The 20934-nt window shown below is 43.2% G+C and overlaps 1 protein-coding gene across 1 annotated transcript in view; it reads left to right on the top strand.

Moving 5' to 3' along the window:
• The window catches only part of TSPAN33 (tetraspanin 33), a 173371-nt gene that overhangs the window by 98978 nt on the left and 53459 nt on the right, over positions 1 to 20934 (top strand). Inside the window, exons 4-6 of the mRNA XM_069229354.1 lie at positions 8865 to 8992; positions 11985 to 12059; positions 19322 to 19417. Of these exons, the coding sequence (XP_069085455.1) occupies positions 8865 to 8992; positions 11985 to 12059; positions 19322 to 19417 (299 nt within the window). The remainder of the gene's footprint in view (positions 1 to 8864; positions 8993 to 11984; positions 12060 to 19321; positions 19418 to 20934) is intronic.

The raw sequence follows: 20934 nt of genomic DNA, 5'->3' as shown, positions 1-20934 counted from the left end.
TGGACTTTGATGCGTGTTTGTTAAGTGGAATTTCGTGTTGCGCAGTAACTAGCCCGGCTTCACTCACACACTCTTGAAGGAAGCCTTGAGCCTCTCTCATGTCTACCCAGAGAGTCAAGGACATGTGACTCCCACAGTCTCTTGTGGCACAAACTGTGTATCTTGAGGACTGACTGCTAGGTACTCTGACCTTTCTCATTTAGAGAGATCTGTGTGATTGCACATCCCCGGGGCACTTGGAGTGAATGTTTCCGAACAATAGGCATGAAAACGTCAGGATGTTACTCTTTTCAGCTTCAAAGTACTTCTGTAATGTAATATCAAACACCAGAGTGCAAACAACTTCTTTAAGTAAGGCCTCTTAGGAAAAATGCTGTAGTAAACTATAGAACCTAGAAGAAACTCCGCAAAATACTTCAGGCTACCATCAATCTGCATTAGTTATTACTTCCATTGTCTTGTATGGCTACAACCTGAGCAAAACCAAAGGAAATAATTCAGCACCTACAGGACTAGATAGTTGTATAACTGGTTCTATGCCAAACAAATTACGTGACATCTCCATGCAAATTAAGTTTGTTTACAGTTGTAGCTTGAAACATCCTTTTGTGGGTTTAGTAAATTTTTATTTCCATTCATAAGGCCATCAATCCATGCTCTTCTGAGATATAAATCCATTCTCTGTATTCTAATGCAAGAACATATGCTCCTGTCTGTGAAGCAAGGACAACCGTACACTTATAGTAATGGGGGCTGCTATTATTAAACATTCATGGTCTTTTTACATCATGTGTAAGATGTATGTGTCAGCTTGTGGTGCATAATCTTCTACCAATTAAGCCTTAGAGTCCATGGGACATCATTCAAAAGCTGTGTCAGTCTGTTTCTAGCAATTCTGTTGTGCCAAACTCTTTCCTCCTAGTGACATAGTGTCTGCGATTTTAATGTTTTAGTTCTTCCTACACCAGACCATGCACAAATTCAGATAACTTTTATGAAGCAAGAAATATAAAGTCTGTGAAAGATCTTAGTTCTTGCCCTAAAAAAGGAAAAGAACTGTCACTGAATTACACCAGTTTGCTATAACCAGGTCCCTTGCATGTGCATGTGCTTAAAAGATATGAAGTGCAATAGTCTTTCTCTTCATGGAAGTAATTTACGTGCAGACTCTGTGATCTGTGAGAAGCCACCAGGTCCAGTCTCAATCTATATTTGTCAGACCCAGAAGATTTCTGCCCTGATCACCACATTGTGATCCAGGCAGTATATTCCAGATTATTTGTTAATTCTTTAAATCATTCAAACCCCATATCTCCCTTATACGACTAATGTATTGGTGTACTGATATTTCCTCAGTGTATTCAACTCGCTGTAACATTTATCACCATTCTTGGCCAGACTCTTTATAGCTAATTTTCCTGACAGGAACTTTACTTCTTTTATGGCTAGAAACTGGTTGAGATTGGGTTTTTCTGAACACACCACCAACATTGCTTACAAATGTTCCTTCTAAGAAATTGTGCTTTGTGTAAGAACTACATCTGTCCCTCAATTTGCTGAAGCCACCAACAGTTATTTCTTCTCCAGAGATACTATGCTTTATTTTTTGATGGTTTTGCAATGTAGTGGGTCCAAAGAAATCACCTTGCTATATGGTGACAATAGGACAATTACTAATGCTTAAAGTAAGAGTCTCATCTGAATACCTCCTTCCTGATTATCATCTTTTCAGCAGCGCTTTTGATGACTGTCTGCACCATATCCACTGAAACCACAACGTTTTTCGACTTTAGATTTATTTTGGATTACCATTGCGTACTACAATGTGGCAACAGTTGAGGAAGAAGTATTTGTATTTCTCCTTTTTAGAAGTTCAGGTGGTAGCTGGGGAATGGTAAGAGAGCCACAAATGTGAAATAAATGGTTGAGTTAACTCTTTTATACATCATCAGAAATACCTCAGTGACATTACTGCAATTTCCTAACTTTTCTGCATAATTGCAGATAAACAGTCCTCTAAATGTTTTGTAATAACCCAGTGATGAACATAATTATACATGGGTTAGAAGCAATGGCTTAGGGATTGTCTATTGTGTTTATTGTTTTGCTGCCTTAAATTGATGGATATATCCAGATGTGGTCCCTTGAGTGCTATTGTTGGAGTTTCAAAATGCAGCTCGGCAAGGGAGCTAAAACATGTGGAGCTATTTATTTTCTCATAAAGTGTGACATGCCGTAGCCGGGTGTTTTGTTTTAGGGCAGCGTTCAGCCAACTTGCATAGGGCTTTTGCTCATCTGTAGTGGCACTGAGAGGCTTAGAAATTATCGAAATGTTGCATGTCAGAATTCTTCCATTCCTTTCAGAAAGACTAGCTTAAGTATTTCCATCATCTTCTCTAGAATGGAAACTCAGTAATCCACAAGTATTCAGGCTACAACTGGTACACTAAATGATTGAAATCAGATAAAGTAACAGTTAATAAAGGTTAAAAACATATGGTGTAACAGCCATACTTCTGTAGATAAAAAGAATTACATCAAACAGCTGTGCCAATATAACTATTTACTCATAAAAGCAAAAATAAATCCTAAAAGTTCTCAACGCTCCTCATATTTAAAAATAACTTTTTTTTCAGTTGTTAATTTACTTTAAAAATGGCAGCTGTTATGGACATCCCATGCCAAAATCTTGTGCAAACCTTGCAACTTTCTTCTCTCATAAAATGAAGAACTTCGCTGACCATTAATCAAACCTCCTTCTTAAGATATTTGCCCTTTCATTCCACAATACACCGCTTCAGTTTTCAGATTTTTAGCTACTCACTATTAAGGACTGTGAAGATCTGATAGAAAAAAGCTGTCAAGAGCTCCACTTCCTCTTGGGTATTGAAACCAAACTTAAGAACATTATCCCTAATATTTGCACTATTAGCTTCTCCTATCTAGTGTGCTAGTCCTTCACAACTTTAAACATGCCACTGTCAGACTGATCCTAAAATAAACCCTCACTCAAATCCCAGTAAAATATGGTCATATGCAAGTGTTAAGTCCCTATCCTCTGTACACACTACCCGTCATTCCATTGGTTTGATGGTTTAGTGAGGTCCTTAGATCGGCCCTGCCATGTCCAAGCGGTGAGAAGACTATCAAACCTTACAATCTAGCAGAAGTAACCTTCACTAGTTTCTACCAAATCAACCAATTACAGGTCCATTTTACTTCTGCCATACTTTGCTAAACTTATGGAAAATGAGGTTTACTCACAGCTCCGAATGTTTGTGGAGTTTAACAGCACTCTACTTCCTACCTAGGCTGGTTTTACTCAGGAACTAGTGCTGAATTTGTTCCTACATCACTACCTAATCACCTACAAATGCTGTTGACAAGGACAGAGAGGTGATCCTGATTCTCCTGGACCTCTCTACTGCTTTCAATACTATTGATCACTCTATCCCCCTACAGCGAATATAAAGTTTAGCCATAGGAGAAGTCATTCTCAAATGGATTAAGTCTTTTTTAGTTTTTGCCAGCACGTCACTTCTGCTGTGCTTGCAAAATCTTTTATAAAGAAATTTTTTTTTAAAGGGGCTTAGAGCCTACCCCTTACCTAACTTTACATACCATTCGTTGGCTCCCACGTCACTCTTGTTTGCATGCTTCCTATTGGTCACTACCTCCTCTTCCTCACCTCCAGCTTCCTCCTAGGCTTTATGTCTTCTTGCTGCTATAGAGCTTGCACCAATGACAACTTTCTCACCCACACACCTTCCCCCTGTTGCTGTTTTTCAGCTCAGCGCGCTTATCGCTGTCTTTTTCCACCCCACTCCTGCTACCCATTCTCATGCATGAACTGTGGTTGCCAATTGCCAGCAGCAGCTGCAATTCAGATCATTTGTTTGGTTTGGAGAGTTTCTACTTTAAAGGAAATCTCTCTATCTCTTATTTATTGAAATAATTTGCTCCTGTGATTCTGAGCCGCTTCCTCACGAGGATTAAATTCTGCCTTTCATCCCGCTGCAGCCAATGTGCACTCTCAAAAGAGCCAAAGAATCTGCGTTGTCAGACTGATAATAGATGCACAAAGCTGACCTATTAACAAAGGGTGAATTATTTTCTATTCTTCGATGGGCACATATCTCAAAGGACTTTCACAGTGCACATATGCTGTAGCTACCTCTTTTTTTCTATCCATTGTTAACAAGCAGCAAAAGGAGAGAGGAGATGGTGTAAAGGCCAGAGCTACCAACTTTAGAGCTGGGGAATCAAGTTCGAGTCTCATTGCAGCTCAACATTTTGTGATTCTGGGCAAATCACTTAATCTCCCTGTGTCTAAAAAAAAATGAATTGTCCTTGTGAAATTTAACTGAAACTCATGTAAACTCCAATTTCTTGGGGTTGAGATTGCACTATATACAACTGCAAAAGACACTCACAGACTCCACCTCACACTGGTGTTCATGGTATCTCTCCATTTAAGGCCTGGGATTGGAAACCATGGCTCTGAACTCTGGAATACACCCCCCTCACCTCGAGAGCCAATGCTAAACTCCTAAAATTCCGAAAACCCCTGCAGTCCTGGCTGCTTCCCAAATAGTTGGTATAAGCAGAACTGATTGATGAAATTTGCTTTCTTGCACCGATAGCCTCTAATTTAAGAATGATAATGAGCATCATAAATACTGGGAAAAAAATGATCGAGCTGAGGGGGTTTCTTGATATACTCCAAGATGGTGAGTTTATTAACTCAGTGGTGCTGGCACCTCAAAGTTGAAGAAGGGGTCTTCCAGGGGTTCGGAGTGTTGCGGACACATAACCTAAAACTCTGTGTGGCTCGGAGGAAGGTTAGGTTCATGGGTTGTCAGTGTAAAATGTGGCATTCGAGGCAAGTGGATAATGTTGTCGTCCAATAAGACCAAGAAAATTGATTTAGGTGTAGTGGGTAGGAAAATTCACACAGGAAAACTTCCTTCTTTTTCTTATCCAGACATGTTTTTAAACAATGTTTACTGTGCTATTAATTTTCTTGCATTTATGGCATTAGAGAACAATTCAACAACCATGACAGCACGGGGGGGCTATAGTGGGAAGGGAGAAGAGTGTGAGGGCTTGGGTGGGGGCAGAAAAGAATCCATGGTAGCTAAGTATTGCTTGGTTGCGAAACAATGGCTCATAACATCCCAATTTGCATTATTGATCGGGAAGGTGATTGGGAGCTGCATGTGAAGATTGTGGAGTCATTAATTACTGTGTTTCACGAATTCAATTGCATAAATTACCTGATGTATGGGTCCTGGTATTTGGAATGAATGAAGAAGCTAGAGGTGGAAAAACCATACCTCTACAGAAAATGTATCCAAAGACATTTTGTGGTGAAAGACAGATATGAAATTGGAACAGACAATCCAGAGATCACAGAAAAGCTCCAAGGGAATTATTGGTCAGACACATAAAAGTGAATATGTTGCTCAATGGCAGCTAGTTTACTATGAAGTCCTTTCTATTTGTGATGCTTTCAGAGAGATGGCAAATTCAAAATTAATGGACTATTGTTAAATTGTTCCTCACAACAAACTTGTGGGAAAGAGAGGATAATGTTTAAAAAACATGTTGACAGCCTTTTTCATTTCATGCAGCAGCAAGGAAACCCCTTTGAAATGACTGAGCCTCTGCAAATACACAACTTTGTGACCAAACAATATGTGGATAAGAATTTAAAGATCCAGCTACTAGATGTCCTGGATCATGGATCGAAAATTTACCCAGAACTGAAGTGGGAGGGATTTGTGATTAAGGAGAAAAGGCTGTTTGACACAATCACTAAAGTCAAACTTACACATTTTAATTGCCATAGTAAGAGTCAAACCAGCCACTACAAAGCAGGTTACAAAAAAAAACAACTTTCACAAGCACAGTGAGAGATGGATGTAGCAAAAGAAAAGGGTGAATTTATCAAGGACATTCTGTCGCATGATCTTCTTCCAACAAACACATTATTTGATGGAGATGCTGCAACCAAACCAGTGAAGCACACTCATACAAGAGATCAGAAAAAACTTTCCCCAGAAGGATTTCAATTCAAAAAGGAAAAGATGTCCTCATTAAAAACTGCTGTTGTTGGGGACTATATGTCACAATTTCAAATGATCAAGACTTCATTGATACAAAACTTCAGAGAGGTTATTCAGACTACTCTACAGATATCAAAGTCAGTGTGCACATTGCAAGAACTGCACAGTTATCTTGAACTATCTGTCAAACAACGTGAGAGAATCAGACGAATGTTCACAAGTGGAACAATTGACCTTGCCTGCATAAAAAATTCAACACCTTTACAACTTGATAAATTCTGGTCATCAACATCGAACAAGATGAACTTGGAGATGTTAACTCACCAAAACATTGCTGATGCTTCAGTGAACACTGAATTTCCAATTATTGCAAGTGGAGTGATTTTCAGTGAGGATTTGGTGCCTGCAGAGAGATATTCAAAAGGTGCAAGCCATATTGTTCAAGAACTAAACAGTAAATTTGAGGAAGCGGACCTTCGTGTTGTACCACATGTTGAGTGAGCTGTCCGAAATGGTTCCAATCAAATCATTGTAATATCAAATGACACAGATGTTATTATTGGGCTATTTAGATTAGTTGCAATGTTCATAAGTCAGAGTTACGGATACATTATGGAATAGGCAAGAAAAGGCACTCGATCCTGCTTCATATTCTGTACAAAAAACATGACCCAGAGATGCCCAGTGTTCTTATCAAGGCACATATTCTTACAGGTGATGACACTATGAGCAGAACTGGAGCAAAACCTGGAGCTTTAACTGCTGAACCTGTGAAGGTTCTAAAAGGATTTGCTGAGACAGAAGAAGAATGGGACTTTAAAGCCATAGAAAAACACCTTGTGCTTATATGGAAAACAAGTTCTGACTGTCACACATTTGATGACCTTTGGTACAGTGGCTTCAAGAGATCAGTCCCGCTGAGTGACCTTCCATCGATGTCATATTCTGTACATGGATACATTGAAAGAGCACGCTACTTGATTAGAAGATGTGTAAATGTTTTGGATCATGCATATGTAGACCTGTGAATTTGCTTGGGAAGATCTTGATGGGTTGCTAAAACCTACAACATTTTTAAAGACTCTACTCACAGTACTTACATGTACATGTACTTGCAAAATCTGTGCTACAAAAAGATGTCCCTGTTGAAATGTGCTCCTGAAATACTTCACATTCTGCAAATGTACCATGAGCGATTGTGAAACAAATAAATAAAGTGAACTATGAAAATGTGTTTTAAACAGGAGTGCTAAACATTATTTTATTCAGATTCATATCATAAACATTGTTTTGTGTATACATAAAAGTATTAAATACCATTATTCTTTGTTTCATTTCTGTATATGTCTCTTCTTCCTAAATGATAGCCGCCATTTTGGAAAATGGCAGAAGGATTGCTCTGTGGAGTTATTTTCTATCTGTATTTTCTGCCTCTATATGACTGCTTGACCCCCAAAACCTATGTTTTGACACCAAAATGAAGTATATGGGCCTCATGGTTCCTGAAATATTACATCATCCCTGCAACACATCTGCCATTTTTAAAAATATCATGGAGTAAAATTTGGCCCAGATCATTAATGTCTACCCAAGCTAAATTACTTCTCTAGTGATCCAGGAACACAAATCAAAAATGACAATCCCTGGACAACAATTCCTTTTCAGAGTTATATCAGCGGGCCAGGGTTATTAGTTGATGGAACTTGGAGGGTGACTTTTTTTTATCCCAAACCCTATGATAGTTCTTTGCTCCAAAACATGTGGGCTCCAATCTAACTTGGCATCAGCCTTTCGACATCTCATTCAGCATATAAAAAGTAAACTCTGTCTTGTCCTATGGAAGGAGACCAAGTTGCTAATACTTCCAAGAAATTGCTTTCTGTATACAATAATGTGTAAGATGGGCATAGCTGACCAACATATCTGGAGACAGTCACACAAAGTGCTGATGAGAGACATTTGTAGAATTCCAGTGGTAGTCATTTGTATATGTGAGGTCATTGGCAGATGGCCTAGCTTCCCAAAGGAAGGCAGCCTGTGCAGGTACTATAATTACAACAAGAATGAAACTATAGCACTGTATATCATTGCACCGTTCTCACTTTCATAATGAAAGATTGGGTATAGAAGCATATGTGCTGTTATATAGGATAAATTGTGAATTACTACAATTTAAGGTTCTAATGAGTATTGATTATCTGAATCAAATATGTTGTGAGCTAATTTAGATTATTTTTAACAAAAAGAACTAGTGAATGATGTGCCTATTGGATTCAATAATTGATTGTTTGCACAGCATATTGACACAGTGCTAACAAGGTTGTAGTAAACTAATTTATTGAATTAAGCGCATACACTTTGACTTGGGAAACGTGGAATTAATCTTGGCCTTGGGCCATGAAGTGTCATCGTAGATATATAGAGGCTTCTTGCGAAGTAGAAACTACCTTTATTTGCAAGATTCTCTAAGAAAACTGTGAATTACATTGCACACCAACCTGTGTAGTCACCTTTGGTCAGTACACAAATTGCTTTAAATCACTTTGTTTTGTAATTTAACCATAGTGTTCAGGCTCCGTTAGGAAAGCACATAAGTTATGTTGCATGGTCAGTGGGTCTGTCCTGGGAAGTGGTGAAGAGCACCTCACTGGACTTCTCTTCACTCTAAGTTCACCTCGCTTGTAATGATGAGGGCTCCTCTCTGGTCTGGTTTCAACCGCTGATTGTAAGGGGTGGCATGTCATTCCTCAGATTGCTTAAATTCTTTCCTCTGCCTTTGTGTCTTATTTGTTGCAGAAGCTGCCATTGCTTGCCTAGCCGTAGACCCTGCTCTCCTGCTCATTGTGGTGGGGGTTCTGATGTTCCTCATCACCTTCTGCGGCTGCATCGGATCTCTGCGTGAAAACATCTGCCTCTTGCAAACAGTAAGTTTCTTGCACTAAGATGGGGTGAGTAGGTGCGAGAGATTGGAATGCAAAGCCAACTGAATGGAAGTGGTTGCAGAAGAGAGACATCTGATGACTAAAGCTTTGATAGGTCAGTTGGGGATCTAACCAGAACTCCACTTCAACCTCTGGGTTATAAAATTGGAGGACCATCTTGTTTTTGCTATCATCTTCACTGAAAGGGTGTAGTGGAGAAGGAGTTCAAAAAGGTGTAGGCAAAGTACAGGAGAGCAGTCATGGTGTAAAAGGTGAGAAAGTGATGGATACTCAATAGGGAGGGTACGACACACAGGAAATTAACAGATTATATGGGCTGGATGGTGCTGATGCATCTCTCAACAAGGCTCTGAGCGTCAGTGAATGTAGCATGTGGGGCGATGACAGCTTCCAGCGAATTAAGTGTTGCTTTTGAAAGGTGCAGCCATATAGTCCTTCAAATCAAAAGAAGCTCATTGGGAGCAGTGGCAAGACTATATTCTCCAAACATTATCACCGTGCCAATCACCTACTCTACAGAGCCAGTTATTTATGTCACTGCAATGGAAATAGAAAAGTCTGTCTCCAGTGGTATAGGCATCTCAAACAAAAGCAGTCAGCTCTGTGTCCTGGTGAGACTGGACTGTAAAAGCCAGAACGGGGTTGAGACGGAGGTGGCATATTATTTGAACAGTCCTAGGCACCACACTGTAACACTTTTGTGCATTTACATGAGAGATGTGCACAGCTTGATGAACAGTGAGGCAGCGGCTTACATAACATCGCAGGACTCAACATGTTTGCTGACGATTGAGTTTGAGCCCCGGTCTCCAACATTCTGTGCACCCAGATTAGCTTCTAGTACACATCGCTCATGAGAAGCCTAGAACGTTTTGGCAAAATATACTGATTCATGTCACTTGTAAATAACGTAGAGGGCCAGGAACACTCCTGAGTGGAAGAATTGTTCAGCTTTGCAAAGTCCCGTTTCACCCTTAGCCTCCACCTCTTGGCACCAAAGGTAACTTCCAGTACAGAGGAACATGCCACTAGAAACTGGGCTGTGATAAACCTTTCCTGTGCTTGGCATATGCTGTCTACCCACCCAACATCTGAGTTTTGTTGCTGACCCAGTCCTGGATGTGTGACACGCTCTCCACCTGAGCTGCACTTTGCAGTGTGCGAGGCTACTAACTGTCCCAGTGCCTCGCTCTAGAGGAAGAAGCAAGCACAGATAGAGGGAGATGAAATAAATTGCACTGATAGGCACAAAATGTTGTCAGCGTTAAAAAGTGAGGCGATGGCACTCATGGTTGTAGTGGTGGTGTTTTGCCCTATTTTGCACCACACTACAAGTGAAGGAGAAATAGCCAGTGTTGTATCACCAGCCCCTGTGGTGTAGGGTCACCCCACCTTTTCAGGGGGGCCCAAACCCTGCAGGGGGGCCCTAATCAGGCCAAGATCAATGACTTTCTGTGAGATACGGGTAACTTGGAGGCCCTTCAACACCGTCTGCAGGGAGGGCCCATCTTTTTGTGTTACGGCCCTGGAAATGGCAGCACAGCTTGTTTAGCTCTCATGTTTGAAAAAGATACATGGTTTTCATAATGTTCTCCCTTGACAAAAGGCACTATAACCTTGCACTGAAAGCTTTGTTCCATTCCCACGTTTGGTAACCAAATGGATTTGCTCATTGATGTGTGCTGTAATTGCTTTTAAAAAAAGCAACCAAGGTGTTTGCATTTAATTGTTCAAATGCATAAGATAAATACATTAAACCTTGTGATAGTTATAAGCTGACCGTAAATTAGGCTGTTTTCCTTAGCGCAGTACTTTCAACAAGACAAAGCATATCGCACAGTACCTTCAATAAGGCATGTCGGTAACTTTTTGGAAAACGTAGTATCGAATAAAATGCTGTGAACTCTTCCTGTTTTATTAAATATTGCATGTATGCGCAATCTTGTCTACTTTCACTAACCCATGTGCCAGGGAAGTCTAAGACAACAAAGATGGGGCGTAAATCTATTGCACTGCGTCTGATTTTAGCTAAAAGCTCTGCTACATTAAATTGACTTCAGTGATCGCCCTGTGTTTGAACAATGGTCTAAAGATGTAGGTGAATGGGCTGCAGTGGCGAGAAGATGATGAATATGCTAAGCACACACCAAAAACTGAAAAAAGGTCTGAGAGGCTAGAGGCAGTTTGTGCTTGGGTTTGTGCTAGAGAGACGAATCCGGACACAGATACGTTTAAGTATATTTATTGAGAGCAAGCCGGCAGTGTGTGTACACTAAGTGCTTAATTTGTGCACTTATTTTTACGGGCCGGCACTTATTCTTCTCAAGTATTTACTGCGAGCAAAAGACAGATATAGGAAAGACAGAGGATGAGAAAAACGAAAATGCGTCTCAAAGGGAGAAAGCAGAAAGCTGCAAGAGATAGCTGAAGGGGCAGGGGTGGCTTTAAATGTATTGAAAAGGCCCGAGATGGCTTCGGTATTCCGTGTTCCCACATTTATTTGCAGCAGAGGGTGTTTAACTGGAGGGCTTTGAGCACCTGCACGTTTTTACTTACAAATTAAGCACTGCACTCCACACAGGTCCTTCCAACTGACACTCCCCGCTCACTTCACCACTGCATTCCAGAACCCAGCGGTTGCTTTTGGCAATAATGCTCAGTGAGGAGCGCACTGGGGGGAGGTTTAGGCGGGGTTGGGAATAATCAAAAGAAATAATAAAACCGCTTACCTGCCGCACGCCGCCCCCCTGTTCCTCTGCTTGCTCCCCTCCCCACCCAATCCAATGTTACCCAGCATGATAGAAGCTCTGGGACGGGACTCCGAACAGTGTAAGTAATCCAGCCCAGCTCGGTAAGGTAAGTGGCGGGAACCTGGTCCAGTGTATGTTTTGTGTGCTTGTGCTTAGAGGCAATGGTCGCACTGCTACCCACAAGCCCATAGAAGTAAGATTTAATGTGTTTGTTATCCCTATAGTTCGCCGTCTGCCTGACCATTGTCTTCCTGCTGCAGCTGGCGGCGGGAGTTCTGGGCTTCGTCTTCTCAGATAAGGTAACACCAGCACTTACATTATTTTAATAACAAAATAATCTATGCTAAGGAAAGAACTGAATAATAAAGAGGCATCAAACTGTATCCTAAGCAGTATTACTGTTCGTTCCTGTGTATGTTCAAAATTAATATTCTAAGAATATGTCCATGTGTGCTTGTCTGTCTCCTTCTCTTTCCTTGGCTGTATATTCATCCCATATCTGGTCTCTTTTCTTCGTCTTTGTCTCTTGTCTTTTCTTTTCATTATTCCACTTGTAGTCTTCTTCACTTTTTTCTCTCATCTAACTTTCCTTATCTGTCTATTTCACGTTCAACATTTCCACTTTTCTTTCAACGTCTCTTCTTTCACTTACGCTTCCCTCTTTTTTGTACCTCTCCTTTCTGCTTGCTCGTCTCTCTTTTATTAGTACATTCACACATTTTTCCTCCACAATGATTGCATGCTCTAGAATATGTCATGCACACCAAAGAATTGACCTTTTTGAGACAGGGAGACTGGGTGTACTCATGATCCACAATTTCTAATGCCTTCTCACTCACAAACCTCAATACTTGTCTACCACTTCAGTTGATCACACAATCAGAATTAGAAACTCTAAAGGGAGATACCTTTTGGGCCTAACTGTACGGGACCCTATTTCAGAGGTGCCATGTGGCTTCAACTGACCAGGACCAAATCAGGTTCCAATGTAACTACGCCCAAGAAGTCAGGAATCCAGAATTTCTATAAGGTGCTATTCCCTCAAGTATTGAGGTACTGTGAAACATCAAGTGGAATCATCTGTAAAAACGTGGGATTCCAAGACAGAGGTTTTTTTCATGCTTGTCCAAAATGTCAGGGGCACATATTTAGGTGTCCATTTGATTTCATTGTGGGAGATAATCATGGTGGCATAAAATGCATTGATGCCACAAACAAGTCAGGTGGTCCAAATATGACTCTGATCACATACCGCAGAAGGACATTTCCCAAAATGTCAGTAAGTTAAATAGTAGGCGAATTCTCGACTTCTCATTGGGAACCCCTTGCCCCACACCCCTTTATTGTGCCTGTCAGGCTAAATGCCAATTGAGCCCGTCCTAAACTGAAGACACCCTGATCAACAGCTAGCTTAGCCAGGTGCCAGAGGTGATGGTCATTCTTTTTTTTTTTTCCCCTAGATCAGAGTTACAAGTCTGACACAGAATGCCACAGCCGTCATTAGTTTAAGTTAAATAAATTTGACCCAGGCCAGCACCTCTTCCACTGGTCATGAGATAAACCATGCCAGACGAAGCTCATTCTCAAAAATAATATTCAGGTGGTCTTTGATGGGTCCATCTCCACGAAGGTGAAGAAGAGTTCTCTTGCAGTGCTTGGATTTTCTGTGAGTGCATCGGGCTAAATTGTCCATTATTCCAAATCTGATCATAGAGCTATCAATGGATCCAATGAGGACCATTCATATCCACCAGCTTCCCCTAGAGGCATGGCGCTTGGATGTTGTGATCTTAAACATTCTGACAAGATCTTCAGTTTTCTAGGGGTCAGTCTTTACCTCAGAGTCACAGCAGGATAAGCCTCCCTCTGAAAGGAGCCCTTTTCACCAGTCATTCCCTTCGCCTGGTTCCTGTGGTCACCGAGGCCAAAATGATGAACTTAATAGCAAAGGTGATTGCTAGCAGGAGGCTGGCCACTAGTAAGCCTAAGGGCCTTCTGAAGATCTGCTTGCCTGTCCTGGCAGTGAGCTTGCAGTGCTTATAGTCCCATAGCCAGCCAAAGGAATATTCATTGACTGAGTGTGCAATAACGTCCACTGCTAGATGGAAGCCGGCATCCAAAGATTTGACATTGACAGCTGCAGGTATTCACAAACATCCCCAAATCCCTTGGGTACCTCACCGTGAGACCAAGGCAGACTGTTCAAGAGATCGACTGTTGCATGTGCTTGTGAAACAGTTGTGACTCAGCCTTGTGAGCACATCACTCTTCGTACCAACTTTTAAACTATGTTTATTCATTTCACTTGCTCAATGTAACATCCCATGTGTGGCAGTCTAGAAACCGGTTGGCTATCCTGGTGGCCAGACCGAGGCGAACTTTGTGATCCATTGTGACACCATCATGGTGGCATACCTCTCCTGTTGTCTCCTTTTACGAAGATGAACTCCAGAAAACTAACCCTGCCTTGCTGACACTATTAACTATGTTAATACTTTTGTATTCGTTTTCGGTGTTGTTATGTAATTCTAACACACAAAAGGTACTGAAGAAATGCTTGCAGATATTCTAAGTACTGCTTCAAGCTACATCCCGCTGAGTCCCAAAGGCAGAAAACGGTCTCCGGTTGCTCATCGTTCCTTCTAGAGAGGGCCTCTTCCACAGTTCAGGATGGGCTATTCCCATTAGGAGCAGGGTCAGTACTGATCAGCATAAGGTGGGCCTCTATCTAGAGTGGCACACTGGGTTAAAAACAATGGGTGGGAAGCTAGCCACAGCTATTGGTAGTAGTTAGATTAATTGCATGCTATTATCCCATTAACTGTTACATGTTTGGCATTATTTAACTCTTCACAAATATTTAGATTTGAAAAAAACAAAATAAATGCAAAGTATGTTGTTTTGGTGTGAACATTATGGTACATCATTTTGACAGTAATGTCTGTTTTCATAAAGGTTTGCAACCATTAGCTGTTTAAAAAGTGTGTAATTCATGGCTGTACATAGCTGCACAGCTTGTTTTGGATCTGAGTATTTTCTGTTGTAGGTAGTTCTCAGCTTTTTGAAATATAGAGTTCCAGAAACATTAGAACTGATCGTGAATAATGTATACATTTTAGCTAGGTGCTTGGTAAAGGAGGTGTTGGTTGCCATGTTTCGAATAACAAAAGATTGCTGTTATCAAGACTGTCTCTCACATCGCCTGGTAGCACATGTTTGTATCCAAGCAGAAGAGCAAATATGAATTATGCCTGCATAACTACAGATGAGAACAGTTTCTCTCCTGTCTAAGCAGGCCTCCTTTCACCCTCTGGGGCCCAGTGTTTCCCATTTCGGAGTGTATGTTCCTTTTCGACTTATTGCTGGCACTTCCACTGTTCCTTCGGATTACCAAGAAACTGAGGCACATTTCACAACTTGTGAAAGCATGATGCGTCCCGAGGAAAAGGCCGTGGCCCTTGCAACTGCTTAACACCAGGGAAAGGGTCGCGCTATGCATAGAATCTTCGGATGCTAGAGTAGATGATACCAGACAACCCCGAGTAGTGGGTATAACTTCCCATTATAGGTCTAAGGAGTTGTCCCCATGTGACTACAGCACCCACTCTAATTAGTGGATTTCATGAATAGACCGGGTACATGTCCCTTTCCTCTGAGGGAATAAAGTATATCTTCCGATGGATAACATTCCCTGACGGCCCTTGTATTCCTCTCAGGACACGTGTAGCAAAGTACCATCTTGCCTGGCATGTTACCCCCATATTTCACTGTATATATGTTGTTTTAGTGTATGTGTCACTGGGACCCTGCCAGCCAGGGCCCCAGTGCTCATAAGTATGTGCCCTGTATGTGTTCCCTGTGTGAAGACTAACTGTCTCATTGAGGCTCTGCTAACCAGAACCTCAGTGGTTATGCTCTCTCTGCTTTCCAAATTGTCACTAACAGGCTAGTGACCAATTTCACCAATTCACATTGGCATACTGGAACACCCTTATAATCCACTAGTATATGGTACTGAGGTACCCAGGGTATTGGGGTTCCAGGAGATCCCTATGGGCTGCAGCCTTTCTTTTGCCACCCATAGGGAGCTCTGACAATTCTTACACAGGCCTGCCACTGCAGCCTGAGTGAAATAACATCCACGTTATTTCACAGCCATTCACCACTGCACTTAAGTAACTTATAAGTCACCTATATGTGTAACCTTTACCTGGTAAAGGTCGGGTGCTAAGTTACCTAGTGTGTGGACACCCTGGCACTAGCCAAGGTGCCCCCACATCGTTCAGGGCAAATTCCCCGGACTTTGTGAGTGCGGGACACCATTACACGCGTACACTATACATAGGTCACTACCTATGTATAGCGTCACAATGGTAACTCCGAACATGGCCATGTAACATGTCTAAGATCATGGAATTGTCACCCCAATGCCATTCTGGCATTGGGGAGATAATTCCATGATCCCCCCGAGTCTCTAGCACAGACCCGGGTACTGCCAAACTACCTTTCCCGGGGTTTCACTGCAGCTGCTGCTGCTGCCAACCCCTCAGACAGGTTTCTGCCCTCCTGGGGTCCAGCCAGGTTTGGCCCAGGAAGGCAGAACAAAGGACTTCCTCAGAGAGAGGGTGTTACACCCTCTCCCTTTGGAAAAATATGTCAGGGCTGGGAAGGAGTAGCCTCCCCCAGCCTCTGGAAATGCTTTGATGGGCACAGATGGTGCCCATCTCTGCATAAGCCAGTCTACACCGGTTCAGGGATTCCCCCAGCCCTGCTCTGGCACGAAACTGGACAAAGGAAAGGGGAGTGACCACTCCCCTGACCTGCACCTCCCAGAGGAGGTGCCCAGAGCTCCTCCAGTGTGCTCCAGACCTCTGCCATCTTGGAAACAGAGGTGCTGCTGGCACACTGGACTGCTCTGAGTGGCCAGTGCCAGCAGGTGACATCAGAGACTCCTTCTGATAGGCTCTTACCTGTGTTGTTAGCCTATCCTCCTTCCTAGGTAGCCAAACCTCCTTTTCTGGCTATTTAGGGTCTCTGCTTTGGGGAATTCTTTAGATAACGAATGCAAGAGCTCATCAGAGTTCCTCTGCATCTCTCTCTTCACCTTCTGCCCAAGGATCGACCGCTGACTGCTCAGGACGCCTGCAAAACCGCAACAAAGTAGCAAAGATGACTACTGCAACCTTGTATCGCTAATCCTGCCGCTTTCTCGCCTGTTTCCTGGTGGTGCATGCTCTGGGGGTAGCCTGCCTCCTTCTTGCACCAGGAGCTCTGAAGAAATCTCACCGTGGGACGACGGAATCTTCCCCCTGCAACCGCAGGCAACAAAAGACTGCATCACCGGTCCCCTGGGTTCCCTCTCAGCACGACGAGCGTGGTCCCTGGAACTCAGCAACTCTGTCCAAGTGACTCCCACAGTCCAGTGACTCTTCAGTCCAAGTTTGGTGGAGGTAAGTCCTTGCCTCCCCATGCTAGACTGCATTGCTGGGTACCGCGTGATTTGCAGCTGCTCCGGCTCCTGTGCACTCTTCCAGGATTTCCTTCTTGCACAGCCAAGCCTGGGTCCCCGACACTCTAACCTGCAGTGCACAACCTCCTGAGTTGTCCTCCGGCGTCGTGGGACTCCCTTTTGCGTCTTCGGGTGAGCTCCGGTTCACTCCTCTTCTAAGTGCCTGTTCCGGTACTTCTGCGGGTGCTGCCTGCTTCTGTGAGGGCTCCCTGACTTGCTGGGCGCCCCCTCTGTCTCCTCATCCAAGTGGCGACATCCTGGTCCCTCCTGGTCCACAGCAGCATCCAAAAACCCTAACCGTGACCCTTGCAGCTAGCAAGGCTTGTTTGCGGTCTTTCTGCATGGGAACACCTTTGCAAGCTTCTTCACGACGCGGGACATCCATCCTCCAAAGGGGAAGTTTCTAGCCCTCTTCCACAGCTTCTACCATCCGGTGGCAGCTTCTTTGCACCCTCAGCTGGCATTTCCTGGGCATCTGCCCACTCCCGACTTTGTCGCGACTCTTGGACTTGGTCCCCTTGTTCCACAGGTACTCTCGTCCGGAAATCCACTTTGGTTGCATTGCTGGTGTTGGTTTTACTTGCAGAATTCCCCTATCACGACTTCTGTGCTCTCTGGGGAATATAGGTGCACTTTACACCTACTTTTCAGGGTCCTGGGGTGGGCTATTTTTCTAACCCTCACTGTTTTCTTACAGCCCCAGCGACCCTCTACAAGCTCACATAGGTTTGGGGTCCATTTGTGGTTCGCATTCCACTTTTGGAGTATATGGTTTGTGTTGCCCCTATACCTATGTGCTCCTATTGCAATCTACTGTAACTTTACATTGCTTGCATTACTTCCTTTTGCTATTACTGCATATTTTTGGTATTGTGTTCATATATCTTGTGTATATTTGGCATCCTCATACTGAGGGTACTCACTGAGATACTTTTGGCATATTGTCATAAAAATAAAGTACCTTTATTTTTAGTATATCTGTGTATTGTGTTTTCTTATGATATTGTGCATATGACACCAGTGGTATAGTAGGAGCTTTGCATGTCTCCTAGTTCAGCCTAAGCTGCTCTGCTATAGCTACCTTCTATAAGCCTAAGCTGCTAGAAACACCTCTTCTACACTAATAAGGGATAACTGGACCTGGTACAGAGTGTAAGTACCCCTTGTTACCCACTACAAGCCAGGCCAGCCTCCTACAACATGTAATAAATAGCCCGAACTTTTAAACCATAGCTTGGCCTCTAGACACTGTCCCTCCTCTGGTTTTAGCCATCAAGGAAATGTTGCTTCGATAGTTTCTGTTTTTAACCTGCTCTCTTCTCTTTTTATACTTTTTCCAAGTTTGTTGGTAGTATTGTTTTAAAAAGGCTCTTTATCAGGATGGTCTGATGATTTAATGAATTGTTAATTACTTTTCAGGTGTGCATAACATAGAATACAACTAGTGCGGTGCCCTTTGCGCTCACATGTATTCCTGTGTAAACTGTACCTCGTTACCTTCTTATGGATGACACCATAAGGACGAATGTATGCATGTTTTATATGACCATTGATGAAATGCCAAAGTTGTTTTTAGAAAAGAAAAAAAAATAGGCATTTGTGTAGATAAGTCATGATCTTGCCCAGATAATCCATGATGTTTCTCATGTGTGGCAAACTAGTCTGTTCTCGAGTCTCCATATATTTCTGGAGGTGGAAGGTACCTTCCCCTTTCCAATACAAAGGATATTGCTAGCCCAGCAGCGGGCCTAGTTCTGCATTCTTCATTTACTCTTCTTCTCATTCCTTATCTTTCTCCTGCTTTGTCTTTCTACATTCCCTTTATTGCATCTTCATCCTATTTCTTGCCCCTTTTCCATTGTCTCTCTTCTTCCCCTTCTTTTTCACTCGTCTTCCTTTTTGTTCATCTTCATCTCCTTCATTGCCTCTCTTTTTTCCATCCTTGTATCTTTAGACTTTCTTTTTATGTCATGCAACCTCTTGCTTGTTTTTTTTATCTTCTTTGCATCTGTGTCTTCATTTCCACTCATGGCTCTTGTTCTTCCCTTTTAGGCTCGAGGAAAAGTGAGTGAGGTCATTAACAATGCTATTGTGCATTACCGTGATGACCTGGACCTCCAAAACCTCATCGACTTTGGACAGAAAGAGGTGAGCAATCATTTGCCAGTGACTATGGCATCTAACAGCCATAACCTGATGACTAGCTTCACCGTAAAGGGCAGCAGCCTGTAATGCTACTAAACCTAGTGTGATATATTATGAAGCCCTAGCATTTTGAACAACAAACCATGCACCCGGCAATCCCGGGCACCATATGGGACCCAGAGTAGGGATGATGTATGATGGATGAGAAGCAGGGATGATGGAGGAGAAGTAGGGATGATGTATGATGGATGAGAAGTAGGGATGATGGATGAGAAGCAGGGATGAGACTCAGGGATGAGAAGTAGGCATGATGGAAGAGAAGTAGGGATGATAGAAGAGAAGTAGGGATGATGGGTGAGAAGTAGGGATGATGTATGGCGGATGAGAAGTAGGGATGATGGATGAGAAGTAGGGATGAAGGATGAGGGATGAGAAGTAGAAATGATGGTTGAGAAGTAGGGATGAGGAGTGAGGAATGAGTATGTCCTAAAAGGCATTCTGAAAGCTTGAGTATAAAATATATAATTAGTTCTCTTTCTGAAGTTCTTGTGAAGCTATGTGTTTTTTGCAGATGTATTTTGGAAGATTGTGCTGTCAAATGCACCATTAGTTTCAGTTTTTCCAAAACAAAAATCACCAACAGTATATTTGCCGGCCTTCTCACCACGCCAAATGAAAACAGACAAATTTGGCTAAGTTATCGATCCCGCATTAAAATATTACAGATTGGCACTATGGGGGTCATTTTGACCTCAGCGGTCTTTTTTAAAGACCGCCGAGGGACCGTCGTGCGGAAGACCGCCAGTACAGGCGGTTTGCCGCTCGGCCTATTATGACCGTTGGCAGCTCTCCGTCCCTTTACGGACGGAGAGCCGCCAACAGCCATACTGGCGGGCGGCGGGGAAGTGGAGGTTGCTCCATCTCCACCGTCATGCCAACAGAACACCGCCCGGCGAATCACATCCTGTGATTCGCCGTACCGGTGTTCTGTTGGTGGTGTAGTGTCGGCGGGGCTGCCCCCATGGCTCCCGTCCCCTCCCGGAGGATTGACGAAACAGGTAAGTCGATCGTCCGTTATGGGAGGGGGGTGGGAGGGGTGTTGTGTGTTGTGTGCGTGCATGGGGGTGTGCGTCTGAGTATGTAGAAGGGGTGTGTGAGTGCGTGTATGCTTGTGGGGGGTGATGCGTGTTTGGGAATGAGTGCGTGTGTGTCTGTATGGATGTGTGCGTGTATGTTTGAATGTGGGTGTGCGTGTCTGACTGTGTGTGTGGATGTTGGCATGTATGTCAGTGTGTGTGCATGTGTGTTGGTGGTGCCTGCATGCGTGTCGGGTGTGTGTGAGTTATGTGATGTTGGGGGTTGGGGTGGGGAGGGGGGCCCTGCCACCTTTGGGAGGTGGCAGGGGTGGTGAGGGGTGTAGGGGAGGGAGTCGGGGTGGGGGTGAGGGGTGGGGGAGACACCTATCAGTGCCAGGGAAGGAATTCCCTGGCACTGATAGTGCTTACCTCCATGGATGTCAT

The sequence above is a fragment of the Pleurodeles waltl genome, chromosome 4_1, assembly GCF_031143425.1.
Source record: "Pleurodeles waltl isolate 20211129_DDA chromosome 4_1, aPleWal1.hap1.20221129, whole genome shotgun sequence".
Classification (NCBI taxonomy): domain Eukaryota; kingdom Metazoa; phylum Chordata; class Amphibia; order Caudata; family Salamandridae; genus Pleurodeles; species Pleurodeles waltl.
Note: the sequence above shows the minus strand (reverse complement) of the source record. Positions and strands in the feature narration are given on the sequence as shown.